Below are 24,604 nucleotides of genomic sequence, written 5' to 3'. Positions count from 1 at the left end.
CATACACACACACACAAAAAGATATGTTCTCACATATTATAAAATAAACAACAAGCACAGGTGGTTTTTGCGCGCTTTTACGCATAGAATCTTAAATAACACAACCAAAAACAGACAAAGTGGGGCGGTTATGAAAAAGACTTCCACTAAAGGCTCAGGACTGTTGTTAGAGAACCCTTTGCAGTCTGCATGTAAGCTATATTTTCCATGAACCACAGAAGGTTACAAACTGTCACCCATCCTCCTCTCTGTAATTGGTCAAAACGCCCCACAAGTGCTCATGGCCAATATGAGCCTCACTCCGCTGCAGTCGACGGGCGCAGCTCAGTCTGCCGCCTCGCCGCATCCAGACGCACATTCACGGCGCTGCCGCCGACAGAAACAGTCATGTTTTACATCTGGAACATTTCCAGGGTCAGTCCTATAGGCGTTGCCCGACACCGTGTGAAGTGTGCGCCGAATTTCTCCCTTCAACAGCTTTTGTGAGATGTTCTTCATTTGCCATGGCAAGAGGTCTGTTTCCATGGGGGTTCTTCAGAAAGCCTCTGTACATCCAGGTAAGCTTCTGGGAAATCCCTCTGCACGCTGCTGTCCAACTGGGAATCTACACCGGCTCTGTGCATGTTTATCTGTGTACACTCAGATGGTACCGGCAGATATAAGAGACGACGCGTCTGATCACTGTTACAGCCTTTTTTTCCACTTTACCATATGACCTTCATATTGCACATGGATTGGTGGTAATTTGCAGGCATGGCTGTGTAGGTGATTATAAAGTCACTTGATGCTCGACGGCTCGACGGGAATCAACCATCCTCCTGATCCCCGTTGCTGTAGCAACCACGTCCATGATAGGCTACATCTATCTGGTACAGTCATACATTCAAAAGAGGCTGTTTCTGAATGTGCAAAACTTTATTATCATCCCACATTATATAACTCATCTGCTGTTTGCATAGTTCTGTGATGTTTTGGGGTCACCACAGAGCAAGAAATGCTTTGCCTTTATTCACTTAAATTAAGCATCACCAAATGTTTCCTGCCATGCAAACGAATATTAAATCACAGACCTGTGTTTGGCACGCTGCTGCCCTGCTTATCCTCATCTGGAGGATGTTGAGGAACATTATGTAACAGTTTGATGTGAGTGGAATTAGGTGAAGTCCACAGTGGCATTCCTCATAAGTAAAATTAAACTCTGCCAGGGAAGCCCCTCAAGGACATGTGGAGGTCTGAGGAACCCACATTTATGATCCACAGAGTCAGATCATTAATAGAAAGTCCACTTGAAGACATTTTCTGGCTGACTGAAGTGCTAAAAGTGCCTCCCTGCACCGTCACACTGTTATGACTGGATATTTTGCCAGTTGCATCTATTTTTGAGACGCTCAGCCACGGCCATTTGCTTCACTAATTTCAGTCAGACAGTTGCGTCTCAGCTGCTGCCGTGTGTTACCTTCGTGTCCTTGCATGTTGGAGACAAAAACTGTCAAGTGCAGTGAATGGAGGGAGAAACAGCCAGTCTCCAGGGACAGCCACCAGCATCGCTCAGTTTTCTAGGCCACCTCAGCCTTCCAGTGACAACTTAAGAAGTGTCATTCAGCGATCCTCTGAGAGAAGCTATTTCCACTGGAATACAAAAACTGACAAGTCCTGTATAAACTGGAAACGTAGTCTAGTTCCTGTGCAGATTTTGTTTTTCAATCGAGTGTGGATATTACAAAAAGACTGAGCACAATTCTCCTACTCATGCTTATTTCCATTCACAGGCAATAAAGAGATGATTTTGTCTCATAGTATTCATGTCCTGCTGCAGAGTTCACGCACACAAGTTAGTGGTTAAGTGTTTAAAAGCATGTAGTGCCAATTGAAATTACAGTTGACTGCCAAGCCACGTTAACATTAGTTTTTTATCATTTCCATTTCTATTGACAGGCTCTTTGTAGTTTTTCCACAGATGTGTTGTATTTATGTTTTAGATTACATTTTATTTGGTAATTTTCTGTATTTTACATGTAAGATAACATATTTAAGGGTCCAGAATTGGAATGAAATATAATAAGTAAGTTATCTTTTGTGTATAATTACCTGAAAATAAGATTTGTCATGTTGTTGTTAGCGTAGTATGAGCTGTTTATATTGAGTGGGTCCTCATCATGGATGTTTTAAGAGACTTGGAGACAGCATTGAAGGTGGGACCCTACCTATGAGAGTTGCTCAGTGGCAGTTAATACAAAAAATAACTAATTGGGCTCATAGAGTAAGCGCGTGACAGACTACCTCTGTCTTCGTGCTCCTCTAACTTCAATGGGAATAAAATGATTTAATCTTGTGGCTCTTCTAAACTAACCAAATGTTATCGGACCACATGGATTGAATCTTGATATTAAAACGAGACATTTCATGGGGACTGTGATGCTCAAAAAAATGTATCCACTGATTTACCGACACATTCTCACTCTGACATCATCACATATTGATGTACTTGGTCATGGACTTTCCACGTCCAGATACGACATGCAAGGTACCCTAGATGCATTGGTTGCTGATGTTTTGGGACACCGTGTCAAGTTCAGCCTGTTACATGCATTGTCTTCTTTCAAGATACACTTACGTTTTCACAGGAAATTTACCGTTTACATACAGTCTTTTTGAAAATAAATGCATTACATTACTACAACACTGTAAATTAAAAAAATAGTTCCTTCAACAACAAAAACACGTGGTTAGGTTTAGGAAAAAAGAACATGGTTTTGCTCTAGAATCTTGCGGGGCGCGAACACTGCTCTCTCGGCTGAAAGTCGTGTTTGTTGGACATTCACCACCTTAACTTTTATACTTGTCCCGCCGCATCGCTGGATGCCCTTAAACTACAACGGCAGCTGGCTGTGGTTCATGCTGACGTTAAAAGACACCTTTTATCGTTGGTTTCTGACATCTCAAGTCACTACCCAAGTGCCGGATTTTGAGGACTTGTGAGACTTGTGTCGATTTACAGACATCTCTTTCCCAATGTAAGTCTGTGGGAAAAAGTCTTTTTGGGCCCAGTGGCATCACCTGACGGACTTCGGAAATTGCAGTACCACTGTTTGGCCACCACGAAAATTGGCTTCAGAGCCTGGCACACTAACTGAGGGTCTGTGTCAATACATGACGTGTGTCGATGTGAGTTGCGCATATGTAGAAAGGTCCGCCATCTTGGACAGCTACCTACGACTACACCACTTGGACAAACCACATGTCATGATCTGAGTTTTGTGTCACAATCTGAGTTTTAACCATGGATGCGAGTCGCGCATGCACCAATTTAGTTTTTACTATTTTTTAAATTGTTTTTATATTGTTAATTTTGGTAAAATGTCAGTGTAGGAAAAGATATTTAGTACACTGAGATGAGACAGAGCCATTCACATTTTTGTTTTGGCCACTGTAGTTAGCTTTCAGTGTTTTTACCAATTTTTATCATCTGGACAGTGTTTTGGAGAGGAACAAAACCTCTACAGATAATTTGGCTCGCGGTAAAAATGTCCAGAACAATGAACACTGAAGAAATTCTCACTGGGAAAAGTTTCAGCTGATTGCAATCTACAATCCTCACCACTAGATGGCTCTTAGGCCCAATCCCAATAACCCCCCCTTGTCCCCTACCCCTTAGCCCTTGCCCACTACCCCTTGGGGTCGGGGTTTAAATCTTTCCCAAGGAATTGGGACACCACTCACTACGTCACCGCGCCGGTTACATTCACGCATACATAACTAATTTTAACAGGAAGCCGCGAGACATCTACATTTCCAACAGGCATCTACAATGGAGTCTCCACTTGAGTTCATCCTACCGATCGTGTTTGCTGTATTCATCATGCTTCGTTTGATGAACGACAGATGACAGGGGACTTCTGCTAGCTAGTTAACCAGCTAACATTACGAGGCAGCATAGTTATACTAGCTGGCATGTTATCGTAATGTGAAAAATCAGACAATTTTGCATAACAGGACAGAGGACAGACGGCACATAGTGCGAGCTAGCTAGCTAGCTAACAAGCAACCCGACGAAGGTAACGTTAGCTATGTATGAACTTTTTTCCCCATCTCTTGCTCGGTGGTAGCCATGGCGACGTCTACCCCTCGCTGGCATCTGAAATCCCTCGCTCCAAAGGGCTAGTTTCATACCCACTACCCCTCGTTATGCCCCCTACCCCTACACACAAAGAGTATTAGGACTGGCCCTTAATCCTTCACGCTGCCCATTTAAGAGCTTGGCTCATTCTGAAAATGTACCTTTTTGAGTGCAAGTGAATTTTTCAACAACTTCACAAACTGTGTGAACATTAGTTTTGTATCATTTCCATTTCTATTTAAAGGCTCTTTGTTGTAGTGTTGTTTCACGGATGTGCTGCATTCATGTCATGAATTGGAAATTATATGGTAATCTTCTATATTTTACATTAAACGTAACATATGATTAACAGGGATTGTTACATCTTTTTTTTACTGCAACAGTTATGTATACTAGCTAAAATAGAGATGTCAAACTTGCCAAAATGGAGCATTTCATCAGGGCTAATTCAGAAGTTGTGATGATGTCAAGCATACATTCTCCTTAGGCGTGTGCACAGCCAGTAAACTTTAATACCAGGTCATAAATAAGCTGCAGACAGTGGTTGACATTTTGTTGGCCTTCTTACAGCCTCTTCTGCATATTAATGCAACAAAAACACTGGCATGTTTTCCGCATCACATGCAGCAATACAAGAGATGGAGAGATAAGTTAGTTTGGAAAATGAACATCTGGTAAACAGCCAATTTGACTGATTTCAGTATTGATTTATTAGGATTTATAAATATCTTCCATTATCTATAAACTGAGCTGATGTTGAATCAGACCAAATGTATGTTGGAGATAATTCTTCTGGGATATTTTTGCACATTGCACTTGTTGGTTCAGATATGGGAGGGGGTTTCCCCTGACAGGAAGCTGCAGTCCATGCAGGAATAACATGTGACTGCATTTATGGAGTGTGTGCACGATGTTCTGGATGTTACTTTGTTGGATTCACAGCGTCATGACAGACAGAACAACTGCTAATAAAGTTCACATGTGTTAATGTCGCAGTATTGAGTCAGCATGGAAATGCGTGCTTTGTGTGTGTATGTGTGTGTGTGTGTTTGGGGGGTGGAGTTTGTGGTGGTGGTGGTGGTGGTGGTGGGGGGTTGCCTGCTGTCTGGACTGTGATGAGTCAGATCTTTGTAGTGTCTGTGCAGACAGTGTGGCATCCTTTTATTCCTTCAGAGAGTCTCTGACAAGTGGAGAGACATGCTGGACTGCTAACTCTCCGTGGCGGTCCCAGACTTCAACATTTTATGCACATACTGTATGGCTTTTATATTTGTCAGTGATGTCAGGCAAACCTTTCATGAATATATCCTGTTATTCACTCCTCCTGCCCCGTCCATCTTTTGTTTCTCTGTTTTCATGTCTTTCTCGGCTCTGCACAGCAGCCCATTAACCGGCAACCGCTGAGGGATAGCTTTATAATCATACATAATGGATGAATAGTGTGCAGGCTGCAAAAACCAAGTGTCAGAACAGTGATGTGCTGCTCTTGATCAGCTTTAATCTCGTCTCTGCTTCAGTGGATCAACAGCAGCGAGCACTTTATAACGTACAGTATTCATTCTTTGTGTCATTTCAGGGGTTAAAACGGTTTGAGCACACAGGCTTCCTAAGCACACAGGGCCGTGGGTGGCTGTAGAGGAAGGAGCTCAACCAGATCAAGGCAGACCGTTTCTTTCCGCCCACCTCAGCACATGGCCACAGTTCCCAGTCAGTCTCTAATTAATAGCTGTCACAGCAGCCACAATCAATATCACCTCATTAGCCGTGTTTGTGTAACTCTCTCCCTTCACAAAGGGTCAATACATAATCCCAGAGATAGAAATGCATCGGGTAGAGTTGAAATGAAAGCCACAAAGCATCGATTAGAAAGAGGCCAGCCATACATTTGTTTCCCCCCGTAGAGTGTTATTTCCATAATGCTTTTGCTGTTGATGCATTTCACCTACGTGAAAATCAATAGGAGGTACTGGCAGCACTTACTTGTGTGGTCAGTGCTGTTGCATTTGCCGTGGGCCTGCACGGTCAGATTTTTAAGTAAACCAATCGATAGATAAAGCAGCAGAAATCATATTTAAATAGCACGAGTTAAATAGCTTGTCGTTGATAATTGGAGCGTTTACTGTTTCTGCAGGGTGTTCGTAAGATGATTTGTACGTACATGATATCGACATCTGTCAGTGGGTCAGCAGTCAGGAAGTGATTTAAAGCTCCAGTGTGTAGGATTTAGTGATATGTAGTGGTGAGATTGAAGCACTGAACCGTTTCCCATGTGCCAAGTGTGGATGAGAGCTACGATGACTGATGCAAAACATGAATGGTCCTGTCTATAGCCAGCCTTTTTTTCATTCTGGGCCACTGTAGAACAACTTGATGGACTCCTTGGAAAAGAATGCATGTAGATATTCAGACAAGTGGGTCATTCTAAGGTGACAAAAACACAACGATTCTTATTTTCAGGTGATTATGCATGAATGAAAATAAAATATTTTATACCAGTACTTGCCACCAGATGCTTCTACACCCTACACACTGGACCTTTAAAACATGTTGAGGAGACTGTGACACAACACACTTGATTTTGTAGACAGAAAACACACAGGAGGTGTATGGAGTGTTACAGCTGCATGTGCTCTGTGCTACTGACCCTTTTATATCCACTGTAGATAGGCCCATGTGTGCTGCATTGCTTAATGAGGTGCATCGCACCTGGGATGGAGGAGGTGCTTAAGAGGAGAGAGACATCTTGTGTGGAGACAACTGGTCCTGCTGCCTCTCAGCCTGGGATTTTTGTTGTCTTGTTTGCTTGCTTGTTTTATTTGCTAACACATCCCATGGATTTTAGCGTTTTAAAGATGTCTTGTGTGGTTATTTTGGGTCTGTGGTGGAGTTTTGTTCGTCCCATAGGGCCGCCGAAGGCTGGGGTGTAACAAGGAGATTGAAGTCACCCCAGTGCACCTAGAGAGAACCTGTGAAATGTTCTGATGATTATATTTTTCATATTTTTTTTCTTAATTGACCTGAATTTGTTTTTCTTTAAATATTGTTTCACAGCCTTCTCCACTCTGCCAGAATATAATGCCAGTGAAGAAATACAAAATTTAACTTCTTTATATTGCTCCAAACAGTTCAATTAAAAGCTGCACTAATCAATATTTTATTAAATAAATAAAAGATATTGTTAGTTATTAAGTGAAATGTGAAAAGAGTGTGTCATATCGCAGCTCAGAAGAAGAGAAAATATTGGTGTTCTATGTTTCTAATATTTTTATTTATCATACCTATCATATAATCTACTTACTTTACTGTTTTGATTCAGTCTCACTGCTCTCATCAGTGTTTCCAGCCACAGCAGGCAGCTGTTTCCAGTAAAAGCGCTCTGATAAACCCACTGTACACGACCTGCTCAGCCCCAAACAGCGGACAAACAGTGAGAGACGAGCTGGTGAGCGCAGAGTAAAGGAACAGATACTTTAGAAGTTGGTAGGGACTAAAACAGAAGTAAAAGGAGACGGGAAACATGACACACTAACATGCACACTAATGTTCCACTATTATTCTGAATATGATTATATGGTCATACAAACAGCATACTCTTTGGATATTTTGAATTACGCCTTTTTCTGAATGTAGCATTTCAGAGTAAGATGTGGGATATGGTGACATTAGTCAGGTTTTAGGAGCATTCTTTGGACATACATGCAGTGCATTCGAAATATGTGTGTCAACTTGGTTTTTTACTGCAGTTTGTGACACACAGCCTCCCGCTTGTTTATGGTCAGCTCTGTTCATTGTGCACAAATCAAGCAGCCAACAGTCCAGCAAGGTTGGAGTAGAGATGCATGCCCAAAATGCAAATGTAGACCTAGCTGTTCCACTTATACATATTTTGACGTGATGAGCATTTTAGCACACATTAATCGGAGTATGTAAGTCTGAACAACATTCATCAGTTCTCTGTCTTTTCAGTCTCCCTTGACTTGTTTTGGCCATGTGGACGTGGTGACGTATACACCATTCTGGCTTATCTGCCGGCTACAGCAACTGTCACATGGTGTCCAGACTCGCCTATTTAGCACGCCACAAGCATACATTGGTGTTCTAATGGTGTAGACCCATTCAGGCGGTACACTGGTCTTTAGTGACTGCTTATCAGAGTTATCAAACCTGTATGATATCAGGCAAGTAAATAGGAATATAAGAAATATTATTTTTATCAGCCATATAAGCAGCTTAGCATGAATATTGTCTTTTTCTGAATAAGGGCAATCACTGGAACATTTTGTGCATGTAAACATATATGTTGAAGTTGTGCTGACAGTTTGGGGTGCTTCACCAAAGTGGCCAAAAATCAGTTAATGGCAGCTTCTGCTCTGGTGACAGTGATAGGAAAATACAGACGTACTTTTCCATCAAGACAAGATGATAATATAGATGAACATGAGAAGAAAGGCCACTGCATGGAGAGAAATTAGATTACAGAGTGACATATAGTCCGTCTGAAAGCTTGATATCTTCATTATCTGTGGTGTCAAAAGCAGGAAATGGATGGAAGATCCATTTAGAGACAGATATAAATATAATGTCTTTGTCAATACTGGAAATAAAGCTCACGTCTTGTGCCTCCAAGTTTGCTTTTTTAAAAATCAGGTTGGGCGTATGGGAAAAGAGCAGAGTGACCGACAAGCTATTTTCTGTTAAACTGTAAAGTTGGGTCAGACAGATCCCAGAGGAAGATGAAGCACAGAGTGTGACAGAAAGAAAAAGTAGAAGGGGGAGGGAGATAGAGAGACTCATGGCAATAAATAAAATTGGAACTGAAAGGGGGCAGAGGGTGGAAGCAGGGGGAGTCCATCACTGTCAGGCACAGAGTGCAAGAACCATTAATAGTAGGACTGCTAAAAACTCTGTCATTTTTTCCTCCCACTAATGTTTTCCAGTTGGAAGAATGCCATTATTGATCCAAGCAGACTGTATTTATCAGCTGGGGTATTAGAAAGAAAATCAAAAGACGAGGTAATGAGCCTGGAGTCGCTCTAAATGTTCCAGTGCTGCTGTGCCAGACCACAAACAGCATTTACTGTTAATTACCGAGCACCTATTTAGAAGCAATTTCATTAATGATGATATGACTCAGTTTGGAGCTCATTTGTATTCCACTAACTGGCCTGTTCCCTCACAGAGGCCAAATTACTTTAGCGTAAACATTAATTAAAAGACTGCCATATTGACTTTTACATTGTAGTTTCTACATTTTATTTAAATATTTTTGTACAGCTGACAGACCACATGCTGAGCACATGCAGTATGTTTCGTTTCATGAATAATGATCCATAGATGCTGGCTCCACAGAGATAAGAGAGAAAAGTGCTACTCTTTTCAAGTCGTCTATAAAAAGTGTATTTTCAGCCAGTTCAGCAGGAGAAAGAGGTGGTGAAGATGAGATGAGAAGAAGATGGAGAAGTGCTGATGTTCTGGATGAGTAGAGGAATAGGCCTTTATCGAGCTCGACCTGGACTCCAGATACGATAGCTGGAGGAGGGCACGACAATTTTGGATAAAATGACAGCTGACAGCAGCAGAGGAGAGAGCAGATTTAAAATTTTACAGCAGCATCCTGATTGGCTGATAGAGATCGTGGCAAAGTTTGATTAGATAACTAGAAGAGTGAACACTCATAGTCAGCTGATTTGAAGAAGCAGTGAGAGTGGGAGGGAGAGAACTGTAAATGGATGAGCACATAGACAGTCTTCCTGATTGAACTTACCCTGAGCTTCATTAGTTTAATGCTGTCTCCTTTGATGTCACATTTCATCATCATATCAGCAACAGAGAATTTACAGTGTTATTAGCAGCACGGAGCTGTTCTGATATGTTTCTTTTTCAGGCTGATTTTAAAGGTGGGGTAGGCAGTTTAATTTTGGCACCCCTGGTCAAAAATCCCATCATTAACCTTTGAGCATATTGTAATTCAAGTGGTCTGAGAGAAATCTCCTCTTGGATCTGTTTTCAGGCTTTAGGAAATGTTGTTCAGGAGACTTTGGCCAATCACAGGTCATTTTAGAGAGAGGACGTTTCTATTGGCTGCTTTACAAATGCAGATGTGCAAGCAAGTCCCTTCAGATGGTGAAAGCCGGATTCAATAGAGTGCCCCAGGGATGAAGTTTTTCTGTAGGCCCAAGCAGAAGTTAGCATTTCCATGGTTCCCTCATTAAAAAGTCAATGGGATTGTTTTTTTATTTTGGATTATTGCATCCTCCTCCATCCTGCAATCCTCATAAACTGACATCACCTTTAAGATTTTTGAAGCCTAAATGCAAGCGCCAGAAGTAAAAAGCTAACATTAGGCTATACATGAACTCCACTACAGATGCATGTCTTAACATCGTCCCTACCGCAGGGCATGATGAAGTTTTGTAGTCTCATTTAGCCACTTGTTAGCAACCGCTATTGTTGAGACACATAGAAGCTTCAAAGTTCATGAGTGGGGTATTTACTGACCTATTTTATGTTGTAGAACAAAAGGTAAAAGTCTCTTAAGATAGTGGTGACCACAGACCTTATTTAAGGCATCTAACCAAAAACCCATAGACATTCAGACGAGGGGAACCGTGAGTGGTAACATGCTAACTCATTTCTGGGCTTGAGGACTCATTCCTGGGAAACTCTATCGCAAAGAATCCCACAGGGAAAGTTGCTGTTTAGCACTTGGCAACAACCGTGGACACTGCCATGCAACCCAAAAAAGAAGACAAACTTATCAAAAACAGAGTCCGACAGTAAACGCAATAAAAATAGGTGTCAGTATCGGTTAAGTTCAAAGATGGAGAGAAAGTATAGCTAACAGTTTAGCCTAACTGAGTCAAATGTTCACGGCTGCGACTTCAAGTTCATGTGTATGTAGCTAATGTTAGCTAGTACCTTGAATCACAGTGTGTCCTCCGCCTCATTCCCCGCTGCTACACACCACCTCGGCAGCAGGTCAAGAGGGGATCTCCAGGGGACCGGACAGAACAGACTCCCTGCTGGATCAGCAAACTTTCTGTTGCTGCCATTACACAGGTTAGACCTGCTGCTGCTGCCACTGGCCACAGTCCTGATGTGACACCTGGCACTGGGGGCTTTACGCTGGCCCAGTTTGAGCAGCTGCCTGCTCTCCTCGTGGGGAAGAAGTCCACAGAGGCGAGGAGCAAAGCGTCTCATGTCTCAAGGCCAGTTTCCACCAGATGCGTGTTGGTTGCATCTCAGCTCCGGCACAGCAGCGGAGCCGATAGGATTTCATTCTAGTCAATGTGTGTGTTTCCACCGGCTGCAGCTGTGCTGCGTTCCGGCTCTGTCTCAGCTCCGGCACTCCGGAGCCCTCCGCAACAGATACGCAGGACTTCTATTTTTGCCGGATGCCGAAGCACAACGCAGCAATTCAGCACAGAGCAGATCGTGCGGGGCAGGAAGTACACCTTAAAAACTACATAATGGGCAGAGGCAGGCCTGAAGTCAACAGGTCAGAGGTTTTCAGACGTTATTTCACCCCGTGAACACCATGGACGAGGAGATATTAATCATGGCAGTGCACCGAGATGTCTTCCGGCGGAGCTGCACTGCTCCGCACAGCAAACGCAGTCGGTGGGTATTGACGGACGGCGGAGGACGCAGCGGATAACCAGCGCTGCCGTTCCGCAACGGACGCGCATCCAGTGGAAATCCGGCATCACTCGTGGTCTGATAAACAGAGAGAAAGCTCTACAGTGATATAAGATTAAATAAATCAAAGTATGGGAAACACTAGGTTACACTCTGTTGCTTCTATTTCGGGTAACGCAAAGGTCACTGCTTTGTGATTTTTTAAAAAAGCAATTTTCATGGTAAGGGCGCACTGTGTGCTCTCCACATGAAAGAAGGGACTGATAAAAAACAAGCATGACTCTCATCCTCTCATTAATCTCCATTATGATATATGTCATCTGAAAAATCCTGGCTGGCCTCAGATCACCCTGGCCAGCTTAATGCATTGAAACATCCACACTGACTGCAGATAATTTAATGACTAAGAATCAGATGCAGTTTTCAATATACCGCCGCGCCTTAATATGTGAGCGTATTGAATCTCGAACAGTTTTTATCTCATTTGCAAGCTTTTATTTTCTAAAAAATGATAAAAAAAAAAATCTTTGTATAAATTTGTTTCCAACAGGCTAAATTTTCCTACCTGCACATGAAGTACCTGTTCTTCTCCTGGCTGGCTGTGTTTGTGGGGAGCTGGATAGTTTATGTCGAGTACTCGGCTTACACGGAGCTGTGTCGTGGGCACGACTGCAAAAATTCAATAGTGAGTATTTTATTTCTCATTTCATTTGCATCGACCAACCCAGACATTGTCCTACATACATCCTATATTCTTCACTCCTGGTAATGATTTTTCTCCAGTTGTCCTCGATGCAGTTCACCCATATTTCCATTGTATTTTTCAGTGTGACAAATACAGAAAGGGGGTCATCGACGGCTCAGCCTGCAGCAGCCTATGTGAGAAAGACACACTCTACCTGGGGAAGTGCTTCACTGCCAAGCCCAACAGCCAGGTCAGTGTTTTTTCAGTCCAACACTCCTCTCCAGTCTGCTTGTTGTTAATCCAGCTGCACCTCAGGCCTACCCTGTGTATTTCAGGTGTACTCTGGGAGCTGGGGAGACCTGGAGGGAGTCATTAAGTGCCAGATGGAGGAGGCTCCTCATTATGATTTGGGAAGTGAGATGGAGCCCAGGAAGGAGGCTGCAGCCTTCAACAAGCCCACCAAGGGGACCTCTGTGGAAAAGTTCAGAGAGATGATCCTCAACCACTTAAAGGTCATGAAGCCTTCAAACCTCTTCCACTCTGCAGGGATGTCATGTCAGCATCCTCTGCCAACATTACTGTCTTTCAGAGGTTGTAGCAGGCTGAGTTTTAAAGCTAGAATGAAGATATATGAAAGTAGAGGAAGAGGGTTAAATAACACTCCAATGTTAGGCCAAAGTTTGGCCAGGGAAGAACTGGCATGGCCATTTTCACAGGGCTCCTTTGAACTCTCACTTCAGGATATCTAAATAAAAATGGGTCCTATGGATACCTGTAAGTCTCACTTTACAGACATGTCCACTTTTATGCTAGTCAAAGCAGAATAAGTTTGTTATTTCTGCCCATAGTATTTGAATATTTCTGCATACTTGGATCCCTTAGCAGTGGTAGAATTGCATACATTGGGTATGACTGGAAAGCTGAGACTCTTGTGGATCCAATGAGCCTAATTTTATTCATGTGTGATGATGTTAATCCCCATAGTAGCCATTTAATTGTAGTGAGACCTCTTTTTGGAAAAGGACATCACTGTATAAATGACATACAGTGACCTTGGTCATTCAGATGATGTACGGCTTTCATGTGTGTTATGGCTCACCATCTGATTGCTGAAAAATGCAATTCCTACCAAAAAAAAATGTCAAAGGTTTATGATACCAAATCAGAGCATGGATTTTTCTGTGGTGTTCTTCAAGGTCTTGGTGTCTTGAAAGTTCCAGTGTGTGAGATTTAGGGGGATTTAGTGGCATCTGGTGGTGAGGATTGTAGAATGCAATCAGTTTGAACTTCTGGTTAGAATTCCCTTAGTTTTATTTGTTCAGAAGGTTTTTAGCGGGAGCTGAATTATCCGCAGAGGTCTATTCCTCTCCAAAACAAAAGGACCAGGTGATTTAAACCATTAAACTTTGAATAAAGCAGTTTCAAGTTGAAAAGTCAATCATTTTGTGACGCTTGTGTCAAAGAGGGGCTGCGAACTGTGACCCTATCTAGAGGCAATGTCTGGTTTGTCTGTTCTGGGCTACAGTAGAAACATGGTGGTGCAACATGGCAATCTTCGTAGATGAGGACCTGCTCCCTATGTAGATATACAGCTCATTCTAAGGATAATGAAAACGCAACAGGTGATTATGCACTAAGGAAAAAAAATACAATTATTCCGTTTTGCCAGTGTATGCTCCTAATTCCCACAGACTGGACATTTAATGTGGTATTTTAAAGGTAATTTGAACATTTTTATCACTTCTTGAGTGTTCGAGTATGATGGCATTTAGCACCAAATCTGTATAACAAATGGTATCAACCCAAGAATTGCTGCAACACTCCAGTTTGAATAGGCACTTAACTACAACAGCATGTTTATTATAGATTTATGACTAGAAAAACTTCACACAGTGCTGAGCTGCAGCTCAAATTAACCCTCAGGTTCCCTGCTTTCAGATGATGTAAACAACTTCTATATGGCATATACTGTTGAGCTGCTGTCTCCCCCTAAATATCCCCATGCCCCCCTAAAAAAGGATCTATGGTACGGAGGGTGGGGTGGAAGAGGTTAAACTCTAGATGAACTAAAATCCAACACCAAGTTTGACTTGAAAGGTTTTTATTTCTAAACTTTCCTGTCTTCACAGGCTAAAGTGGGGGATCAGGCCAACCTCGCAGACCTGGCGACTCAAGTATTGTCCATAACAGATGCCAACAAAGACGGTCATATCTCACTGCCCGAGGCTCGCTCCACATGGGCTTTGCTGCAGCTCAATGAATTCCTGTTAGCATTAGTCCTGCAAGACAGAGAGCACACGCCCAGGTTGCTGGGCTTCTGTGGAGACCTGTATGTGATGGAGAAGGTGCCATATTCTCCTCTGTATGGGATCAGCCTACCCTGGATCATCGAGCTGTGGATTCCTGCTGGCCTGCGGCGCAGCATGGACCAGTGGTTCACCCCATCCTGGCCACACAAGGCCAAGATCTCCATCGGACTGCTGGAACTGGTTGAGGACGTTTTCCACGGCACTTTTGGCAGCTTCCTCATGTGCGATATAAGCGCCACCAGTTTTGGCTACAATGACCGCCATGACCTGAAGGTGATGGACGCACGGTACATTGTTCCCGAAGCCATCTTCCAAGAAAGTGTTAGGCAGCAGCGCTGCGACGTGGACGAGGATTGTCTCTATGGGACAGACTGCCTCACTTCCTGTGACCTCACCAAGCACCGCTGCACAACAGAGGTCACCAGGCCGAACTTAGCCAAAGCCTGTGAGGCACTCAAGGACTACATTCTGAGAGGTGCCCCATCGGATGTGAGGGAGGAGCTGGAGAAGCAGCTGTACGCTTGCATCGCACTGAAAGGTTCGGCAGAGCAGATGGAGATTGAGCACTCGCTAATTCTGAACAACCTCAAGACTTTGCTATGGAAGAAAATCTCTCATACTAAAGACTCCTAATAAATAAGCACAAAGGTCAAGTTTTTAAATAAAATACTGGCCAGTCTTTTCACTGTGGAAACAAAAGTATATAATTCCCCTTATAGTCATCTTTACATGTATAAGTGATGTGTTTTATCCTGAAGCGGATGTTAAGGAATGTCACTTTCATATTAAATCATATAAGTAAATTTTAATATACTGGAGCAAAATGATCAAGTGTAGTTTTTTCTGATTGGTTAATTGGTAGACCAATAAACCTGACCTTACCATACAAACTGAATAGTGAGTGTGTACTTAATCCTTTGCAGTAGTAGTTTGTGAGCACCTTTATTTATAACAAAAGACAAAAAAACTCCCTCAAAAGACAAGTGGCGTTCCTGTGTGTAAAGTACGTCAGTTTGCAGAACAGCCACAAACATTCTGGTGATACTCCGAAGGGTCGGAACTAAGCCTAAAAATTTCTAGCAAGGAGTCAAAGCTTAGGAGTGATTAGGAAAATCCTCAGAGCAACTCTGTGTGATGCATTCTTGTATCAGATGTGATTGGTTGTCCTTTTGTGAGCATGGAAGATGTGGACACCCAGTGGACATGAAGTGAACTGCACTACAACAGGAGACTGACAGCACTGTAATTGTTAGTGCCAAATATCTTAGTGTTGTGATCACTTTCATTTCTGGTGTTATATTGTTACTGCCTTGGGTGGAAGATGTAGCATGAATGAAGACGCATTTCATTGCCTCGCTGCCATTTGGTGTTTTTTCAAATATTTCCCCTACCTGTCTTTTCACCATTTTCTCCTCTGCTTAAGAAACTTAATAGCCTGAGTGTCAGACTGAAGCTCCCAGAACCTTCATGGCTTCCATTGAAGGTGATTTACAAGGGGGAGGGAATTTGATTTTTTCCCTAACCAATCAGTAGAGATCGACTCACCCAGAATCTGACGTCATTAGTATCCATGCCTCGGGGGTGCCAAAAACAAGTGAGCATTGCCCGTTTAAAATGTCTCCGTCGTTGTGCACGCCCAGCTGCATCGCCATTAAATCCAGTTTAGCAGCTTCCTTAATTTGGTCCTCCATTAACGCGAGTAGTGGCAAAATACCTTGATAGCATCGTTAATGTGGTCTGTAGGATCTGTAGCGGTCGCCATTGTTGCTATCCTCACCAGTTACCCACCGGTGTACAGCTTGACGTCAACGTGGCGCTGATTGGCTAATCGCTAGACTCCCAGTGTTCATTGGTCCGTCCATCGTTTGGACCAGATAAATCGCAAATTCATTTTAGTATGCCAGACCTGAAATGCAAGCCTACTCAGTTGAGTGGGTGGGGTCTATGTTCTCTTAAGAGTCTTCCTTCCTACTCCAGTTTAATTTAGGAGCTCTCTTAAGGATTAAGATATCTTGTGAATAATTTTTTACCAGCACCCAGTCAGGCATCCTGGGGAAATTCCTTTAAAACATAACTAAGATTTTTTTTTTTTTTTTAATTTTGTCACCAGGAGCAGCTCTTGTATGACTAAATTCAGAGGCGGGGTACACCCTGGACAGGTCACCAGACTATCACAGGACGTGATCACATTCACACCAAGGCCAATTTAGAGTCACCAATTAACCTGCATGTCTTTGGACTGTGGGAGGAAGCCGGAGTACCCTAAGAAAGCCCATAACGACACGGGGAGAGTGTGCAGGATCCATATAATCAGGGCAATGTGAAAAAAGCACACGAGGATCTGACTCTTTTTCAATAGATTTATTAGAACAAATCGTTTCATTTCCAACGGAGCAGACAGACGCCTTAATCTGCATCCTCCTGTTCCTGAGCCCGGAGGAAGCTGGCCTTCTTCTGGGCGACGCGGTCTTTCCTCTGGGCCAGAGAGAGCTTGGCACGGTTCCACCTAGGTCACAAAACAAGCATATTTAGCATTTGCAGGTTTTCTTTGAATAATTGCACCAGAGTTGAAAGTCTTTTTGAACCACCCAGGTGTCTCAAGAGGCTTAGCTTGCATTCCAAATTGTGTTAAACTGAGGCCATATGCATGAGTCACCATTTTCCCTTTGAACAGTCAGAGCTCACAGATTGCGTGAATGTGACCTACACCCTCAGTGAATATTTTACTCCAGCTTCTAACAATTCGGAGCCCTTAAAATAAACCTAAAAAAAGTCAGTCCTTACCTCTTCTTCTTGACTTCTTTGGGAGGCTTCTTTTCATGGACTGGGTTCTCACGGATGGCAGCATGAGCCTTTTTGTACATTTCCTCAATCTGAAAGAAACACAACCAGTCAAAGCCGTGTCCAAAAGTTTACTTCACATCTGATTTCTGGGCACCATTAAGTCTACATTCCCACTAGCCTTGCATAATAAAACAAAACCCTATTTTGTGGATAAATTCTGAAGATTATCATCTTGTTTCATCTTGCAAATCTGCCTTTTATTAAGTGATTAATGAGACATGGATTACTGTGACGATCAGTGATTAATACACCATCTAGTTCACAATTTTGCAATCTGGAAAAAGCTATTCTGATCCCGTCGAGGGAAGGATAAGAATTGTCAGAATAAGTATTCAAATGCAACATTTGAGAACATCAACCTCATTCTGTCATTGGGATTATGATGTCAGCCGGCCTTAAACTCATAAATAGGAATTACTGAGACAACAGGGCCACTGCCCGTTTATGTGGAGACTATGACTGAATTAAAATTCGTTTTAATGTCCAAGATTTATTTGACTCATTATCTCTAACATTCATTGATTGGACCAAATTTATCATTTGATGCTTTTTTTATTTCCCTGAGTCAAAGGATGTGATCACTGCACCATGACCCTGAGATCACTCTCATAGGGAATTACTAATTGCCCTGTGTGATATTTGCCACTGATGAGATAGCTGACAGATGGATTAGGAAAAAAAGATCTTAGACCACAAGCTAGTTAAGTTCACACAAGGGCAAGCCTTGAAAAAAGCTCAAGAACGCCATCTACCTCCTGATGCAAGACAGAGTGGACAGACAATTCAAGGATGCATAAAAAGGACTTGCCACTTCAGGGGTGATGCCGTTCTTGATGAAGCGCGAGAACTGCTTCTTGTAGGCTTCCTCGTCCTCCTCCATCAGGTAGCTCATGTACTCGGACACGTTGACGCCCATGATGTGCTTGCGGTGAACCTCAGCGTTGAACTCCTTGCTCTCTGGATCATACCCAGGGAAGCGCTTGGTGCTGGAGGGGGAAAAACAGCAGGTAACAATCATCAAGAGGAACCTCCAGATTTTATATCGAGGCATAATTGAGTGTGCAATGAACAGTACTGAGTTATGGCATGTACAATCTATACCTGTATCATTACCACATCGAATCATGCTCTTTGTGCTCAAGCACACTGTCAAACAGTTGCTGCTGTTTTCTTTCTTCCTAATAAACTCAAACAAACTGTGCAAGCAGCATCTAAACCTGGCTGAGACTATAAACCCTCCACATGTGGCTGGGCAGATCCACTATGCTGCAGCTGAAATGCACACTGCATTCAGGCACAGACCACATTTTAATGCAAGGTGGAAACAGTATGTTGGAGCAACTGCAAGCTCCTGCTATATGAATCTTTTGTGACCAAACTGGCATTCAGTTCACCTCTGAAACACAACTGAGTGAAAGCATGTTTCAGTATCATTTCCTCACAAAACTTTACTCTTTGATGCTTTCTCAGTACTGCCAGTACACGATAGGGCTGTCAAAATTGCTCAAAAATGACGTTCGAATATTCCTTCTAAAAATAACTCATAGGTTCGAACCATTTGAATATTTTTTTTTCCGCATTATGTCCACAAGAGGGCAAACTAATACAAGGAAACATACTTGTATATGTATTAATACAAGGAAACATAACTACTTGTAGGTATTTTTATTTCAACATAAATGTCTTTGAAAACATTTACATACCTACACATTAAAACACATATAACATTACGTTATAAACGACTGCGGACAGCTGCGGTGGTGGGTTTTTTTTCTTCTCCACAATCGAATATCAATTTTCACATTCGAAGGTCCATTTTTTTTTCAAATTCGAATTTATAATATTCGTTGACAGCCCTAGTACACAAATCACATCTGTATGTGCCCAGTGTTTGAGTGCAACGCCAGGTATTTCACTCATTAAGAACTGCACATGTAAGGCAGCATGCTTTGCATTTTTATCTCATTTAACTTATAAAAGTCTTTCAAATGGCACCAGTGGAAGACACACTGGACAGGATGTGGGCACTCGTGAAGAAACAAATTAAGTGCCTCTTTACACAACAAACAACTCAATTAATTTTCTATCTGTGGTGGAAGCATTCACATTACACCCTCCCTATTCAGACACTCTGCAGACAGGACAGTCTATATCATGACATATTCCCAACAGTGATGCCTGCTCACCCAAGGTAGGCAGTGTCCGATCGGCTTTGCCTCAGTAACAATGGTCAGTTAACACATTCATAAATTCTGAGGTTTTTGCAGTCCATGAACATAAGGGAGGCTCTCTGGTGGGATCAATCAGAGCTATTCAGATCAGATGGATTAGACAAGAAGCTGCCACACAGGTGAGTGGAAACAAACTTTTAGATCCAGCACTAGACTGCAGGGTGCGCAGGTTCCATAAAAACACAGCTGGTTTCTTTCAAAGTAGGTTGGAAGAAGGACAGACAATGCTGAAATCAGAGCACTGAATGGTTAACTTTCACTTTTACAACGACTGGTGTTCTGCTGCTCCATCTGTGGCCAGAGTACACTCTGCCACCCAGACAGTGTGGTGCTATAAGTATACTCACAGTGCTTCTAATTGATGGTTACGCTCCAAAAATACAAAATCAATATGAGACAGCAAATGCTGACATCATGGAAGGCCACCACAAAGAAATGAGTGTGGGAGAAACCCAGAGACAACAGACTGTTACCATTTACTGTATTTAGAGATTTGATCAAAAAATAAATCAGTGTTTGGCAGACAAGATGAAACATCCATGGCTCAATATCTGACCAAGCAGTCTCAGCACAAGCCTTGAAGTTACATTCCCTGAGAGACGACTGCACAAACGCACCGTTTCATTTACTACTCTACAATTTTAACAGCAAACATCACCATTTCTGACAGGTCGCCTGCACACTTCAACTGAAGAGCTCGAGAGCCAATTAGAGCACAAAACCAATTTCACTCACTGAAAAGAAAAACATCAAAAGATGGTCTACATAAACACATCTGACTTGCAGTACAAAAATCACAAGTGTTACTGTTCAATTAAAGTGTCCTAAATGGAACACAGCTATCACCTGTGTTTTTCCTAATGTCGAAGTATCATCCGTGAAAAACATCTGACCAGAAGAGCAAAGCACTACGGAACAACACTGACTATTTCTAAAATTTGCAGACTTAAATCTGGCTGACACCACACTGCATCCAAATTTCACTTTAAAAACAGGCATCACTCCTACCAAATAACAGAAAACTCGTTTTGGAATGAAACCTTATTTTCCTCACATAGTCCGCACTGCCAAGCACACTATCAAAGCCAACATGTTTGACAGGAAGTGGGACAAATAAGTTACCTGTGTGGGATGGACAGGCCTCCATCCACAGCCCCCTTCAGGGCACCGAAAACCTTGTTGCCTGTGGTGGTTCTGGCAAGTCCTGCGTCCAGGTAGCAGGTGAAAGCGCCTGGCTGCCCGTCAATGCTCTCCACGTTGAACTCATCGCCTGTCACCTCCACCTGGCCTTCATACACCTTGTCCAGGCCAAACTTGTTCAGCAGCTGAGGACGGATAATTAATTCAAGATCAACATCCGGTTCAGCCACCAACTTCTGTTTTGTTTCCACAAGTTTACAAAACACATTTTGTTCATCTTGAACCTGGATTAAAGAAAAAAAGTTCATACGTACTCTACGGGCCAGCAGCAGACCAGTGCAGTAGGCTGCTGCGTAGTTTGTCAGGCCCACGGAAACTCCATATTTTGGCAGCTCGTGTGAGTAGGCCGCACACACAATCATATCACCCTCAATCTTGGCATAGGCGATCTGTAACACAGTCACAAGTAATACTGAATTTATAGCACATTCATGTCAATTATGAAGTGTAAAAGACAACTGATGCTGTTGTACACAAGACAGTATAACTTGCATATAAGGATGCATGATATGGGACATTATATAATTACGCATTATTCCAATAATTAAAATTACAACCGATAAATAGCGCCAATTGTTTTCATTGACTCAACAGGGACAGCATCTACACACCCGACACAGTGGGTGGTGGTACATGTACCTTTAAACTTGGTTTGCAAGCCGCCAATAAACAAAGAACAACAACAACTGCAGCACACTGTCTAGATGGCAAAACATATCGCGGTGTGGACGTCTTTCACAGTTCCAGAGGAGGACAACAGGACTGTGCCGAGGTTGTGATCTCCAGCCGCCGAACAGGTTAGACGCAGCGCTGGTGGACTGACTCGGCTTACATCTAGCGGCTTGTCTCTGTTGTTAACCTTTTTAATTACCGCTAGCCATGTGATGCTATAGTTAGCGATTATTTGTATCGTTACCTGGCAAACCAGTCTGGAGTACGTGTCATAATGGGTGAGGTGAATCTGTATCGCAGCGCTATTCTACTTGGTAGTTGTAGGCCAGTCTATCGTGGAACGGCAAGACGGCACCTGGGTGTGAGTCAGCTACCACTGTCTGTCTCTGTTAGTAGAGACTACACTCTGCAGTATAGTTTATACACTTAACGGATACACAAAGAATTACACAGTAACACCAGGCTTCATAATTTCCCTCTCTTACCGTTATCTAAAAATCTAATACTAATTACTGATTAAAAGTCATTTCACTTTCACATCCTTGTATGCATTATGTTCATGACACATGTGTGGTGTGGGGTCATATGAGGGCAGGGCGTTATGGGTAGACCATTTGACAATAGCCCAGAAAATCTCCCTCTTTTCCACAGCCTCATGTTGTTTTTCTTGTGTTAGCAATAGTGATGTCAGTTTGATTTAATTAGGTCAGGGCTATGGAACATTAAATCAGCCATATCTTCTCACTACATCTTACTTAACCTCAGATCTAAGGCAGGTAATTATCGGTTATCAGTAGACAAAATCCATAAGGTTGCATCCCTACTTGCATACGTTCTATGATCTGACCAAAACACCCAGCAATAATTCGAAAACGCCACATCATAATTTGACCATTTACTTCGACTGTGTTTCAGTTTGTCAGAGAAGACCAGCTACAATTTCTTTCACAGAATTATCTAACTATTGGAGTACTGCAGTCCATACATTGCCATCAGTTCAAAGACGGTAAACGGATATGAACAATCTCAGTGTATGCTCACCTGGCAGCAGATGTCCCTGTTGGAGAAGCGGACAATCATGCGGTACTTGGGTGTGTTGTACTTGTTCTTATCTTGTACGACCAGGCGCTTACGAGCAAAGAAGTCGGTCTTTCCCTCTGGAAGAAACACACACAGTTACTTCAACACTATCACAATGAACTTTGACAGTTGGCGGAGGATGGTTGGCACAGGGTCTCTTACCTCTCCTCCTCCTGAATTTGACCTGGTACCTCTTGAAGTAGGCCTTGTTCTTCACCACTTTAACAAAACCCTGCAGGAGGACATGCACACAGTTAGCATCAGGGGGCAGACACACACTGTCACAACAGCTAACTTCACGTACTATGTGACTGTGGTCAGAGTTATGAGCCTGTCACTGTCACACGGTACCGTTAGAGCCGGCTAGCATTAGCCACCTGGGCCAATGGGAATGAACGAGAGGAGTTAGCATAACTGCTACATCAGGCTAACGGTGAGCAATCAGGCTAATAGTACGCTGTATAAAATGGAAATTTGGGGGATGTGAGTTTAGGGACCGAGTTTACGCATACTGAGGAATATAACACAGTACAACAGGCAACAGGAAAAAGGAAGCAGCCAGTTTGTGACAGTAGCCATTAGGCCACGTTTAGGCAGACCCGGGTAAGCGTTAGCATGACTTAATCTATCTTCATCTGAACATCAGCGGCATGTTTTCAAATGTCTGACAGCACACAGCACATCATGTATGTGTTAGGAATGCATGGAGACACATATTGGGACGGATTACAAACCATTTTTGCAGTCTTTTCGTCTCCTTATGAAGGAGCCCGGAGCCAAAGACTGGGGCTTGACTCCGCTGCACTGGAAAAAGGAAGATTGCCGTGCGCATGCGCCGTAAATAGCGTGTCACAGGATGAGGTGCGTAGACGCCATGCTGCGGAGGATTCACCACTCTGCCCCCTGTCGGCCCGGGGCGGAAATAACACATCCAAAATACACGTTTAGGTTTTGATTTTAGCTCAAATTTAAATATTTAATAAGCAAAGTAGTGCTTATTTAATTAGATAATGCAGATAATTTAAACTTGATGTAACTAATCACCTGGTAAAGTTTCGTGGTGATAGCCTATTTTTTTAATTAAAATATTTACTCAGAAACAGAATTGGATTTATTGCCCAAAAGGTTTCTATCCACCAGCACCAAAGGGTTTTTAGAGTTTGAGGCCTGAGTGCATACAGTACATTTGTGCACAGAAATGAGCAGAGGTAAGCTTATAAATGAGGTGTTTAAATATCTATACTACATACACCTAGCAGCTGCTACACATTCACATTTACATTCTACATTTATAATTTTGTTATAACAGGCAACAACAAAGAAAACAATGCCATGTTGTGCACACTTTAGTGGTGCATAGGTCTACTTTACAAAGTAGGCCTGTGTTCAGTTGCAACAATCAGGCTCTGCTCTCCTCTCCTCTTCTCAATTTGTTCTCCTCCACTCCTCATTCTCTTCTCCTTCTTTCTTTTTAATAGCCCCTATAATTCTTATAATTATCTTCCAAATAAGCTTTAAATATTGTTGAACATATCCCAAAGAACAGACATGCAGCTCTGCCCTCCTCCTCTGCCTCTTTATGCACCACAGACCCAAACTGCATGTTGTTTTTGATAAAATTACTTTTGAGAGACACAACGTGGGAAACTTTAATTCAGATTGAGTTTTGGTTTGAAAAGACGTGGAAGTGGGAAAGTAATTTGGCGTCTGTCTCCGCTTGCACTGGACAGTTGGTGTACCTGAATCTGGCAGAGAGTTGGAAATAGATGATGTGGTTTTATGCCAGACTATCTTCCATTGTTGTTTGCATGCGGCTGCTACAAGTGAG

The 24,604-nt window shown here is 42.7% G+C and overlaps 2 protein-coding genes across 3 annotated transcripts; one reads left to right on the top strand and one right to left on the bottom strand.

Annotated features, from left to right (window-relative positions):
• Positions 1-281: 281 nt before the first annotated feature.
• On the top strand, positions 282-15,677 carry LOC125896136 (divergent protein kinase domain 1A-like). 2 transcript variants are annotated; one of them, XM_049588498.1, is made up of 5 exons: positions 282-557; positions 12,306-12,440; positions 12,583-12,690; positions 12,776-12,952; positions 14,570-15,677. In XM_049588498.1, exons 1-5 carry the CDS (start codon positions 504-506, stop codon positions 15,380-15,382), a joined length of 1,287 nt encoding a protein of 428 aa, XP_049444455.1. In that variant the 5' UTR covers positions 282-503; the 3' UTR covers positions 15,383-15,677. The 2 variants fall into 2 exon arrangements, with proteins under 2 accessions (XP_049444455.1, XP_049444456.1); XM_049588499.1 differs by lacking the exon at positions 282-557 and adding an exon at positions 11,695-11,737.
• A 1,418-nt stretch (positions 15,678-17,095) lies between these two features.
• LOC125896140 (60S ribosomal protein L5) lies at positions 17,096-23,636 on the bottom strand. Its single transcript, XM_049588505.1, has 8 exons — positions 23,511-23,636; positions 22,939-23,008; positions 22,738-22,853; positions 21,279-21,413; positions 20,947-21,149; positions 18,402-18,579; positions 17,534-17,622; positions 17,096-17,255 (listed from the first exon to the last, which is right to left on the bottom strand). Exons 1-8 carry the CDS (start codon positions 23,511-23,513, stop codon positions 17,156-17,158), a joined length of 894 nt encoding a protein of 297 aa, XP_049444462.1. The 5' UTR covers positions 23,514-23,636; the 3' UTR covers positions 17,096-17,155.
• Between the last annotated feature and the right edge of the window lie 968 nt (positions 23,637-24,604).

Source organism: Epinephelus fuscoguttatus, linkage group LG10, assembly GCF_011397635.1.
Source record: "Epinephelus fuscoguttatus linkage group LG10, E.fuscoguttatus.final_Chr_v1".
NCBI classification, from domain to species: domain Eukaryota; kingdom Metazoa; phylum Chordata; class Actinopteri; order Perciformes; family Serranidae; genus Epinephelus; species Epinephelus fuscoguttatus.
The sequence above is the reverse complement of the archived record's forward strand: the minus strand, read 5'-3'. Positions and strand labels throughout refer to the sequence as shown.

What these genes read in the sequence shown, in the direction of transcription:
- LOC125896136 (XM_049588498.1), top strand. Translation starts at nt 504, where the DNA reads ATGGCAAGAGGTCTGTTTCCATGGGGGTTCTTCAGAAAGCCTCTGTAC. An exon ending in GAAAGCCTCTGTACATCCAG is followed by an intron (nt 558 to 12,305) that starts GTAAGCTTCTGG and finishes TGTTTCCAACAG; the next exon opens with GCTAAATTTTCCTACCTGCA. An exon ending in CTGCCAAGCCCAACAGCCAG is followed by an intron (nt 12,691 to 12,775) that starts GTCAGTGTTTTT and finishes TGTGTATTTCAG; the next exon opens with GTGTACTCTGGGAGCTGGGG.
- LOC125896140 (XM_049588505.1), bottom strand. An exon ending in CAAATTCAGGAGGAGGAGAG is followed by an intron (nt 22,854 to 22,938) that starts GTAAGAGACCCT and finishes TGTTTCTTCCAG; the next exon opens with AGGGAAAGACCGACTTCTTT. An exon ending in AAAGAAGTCAAGAAGAAGAG is followed by an intron (nt 17,256 to 17,533) that starts GTAAGGACTGAC and finishes TTTGTGACCTAG; the next exon opens with GTGGAACCGTGCCAAGCTCT.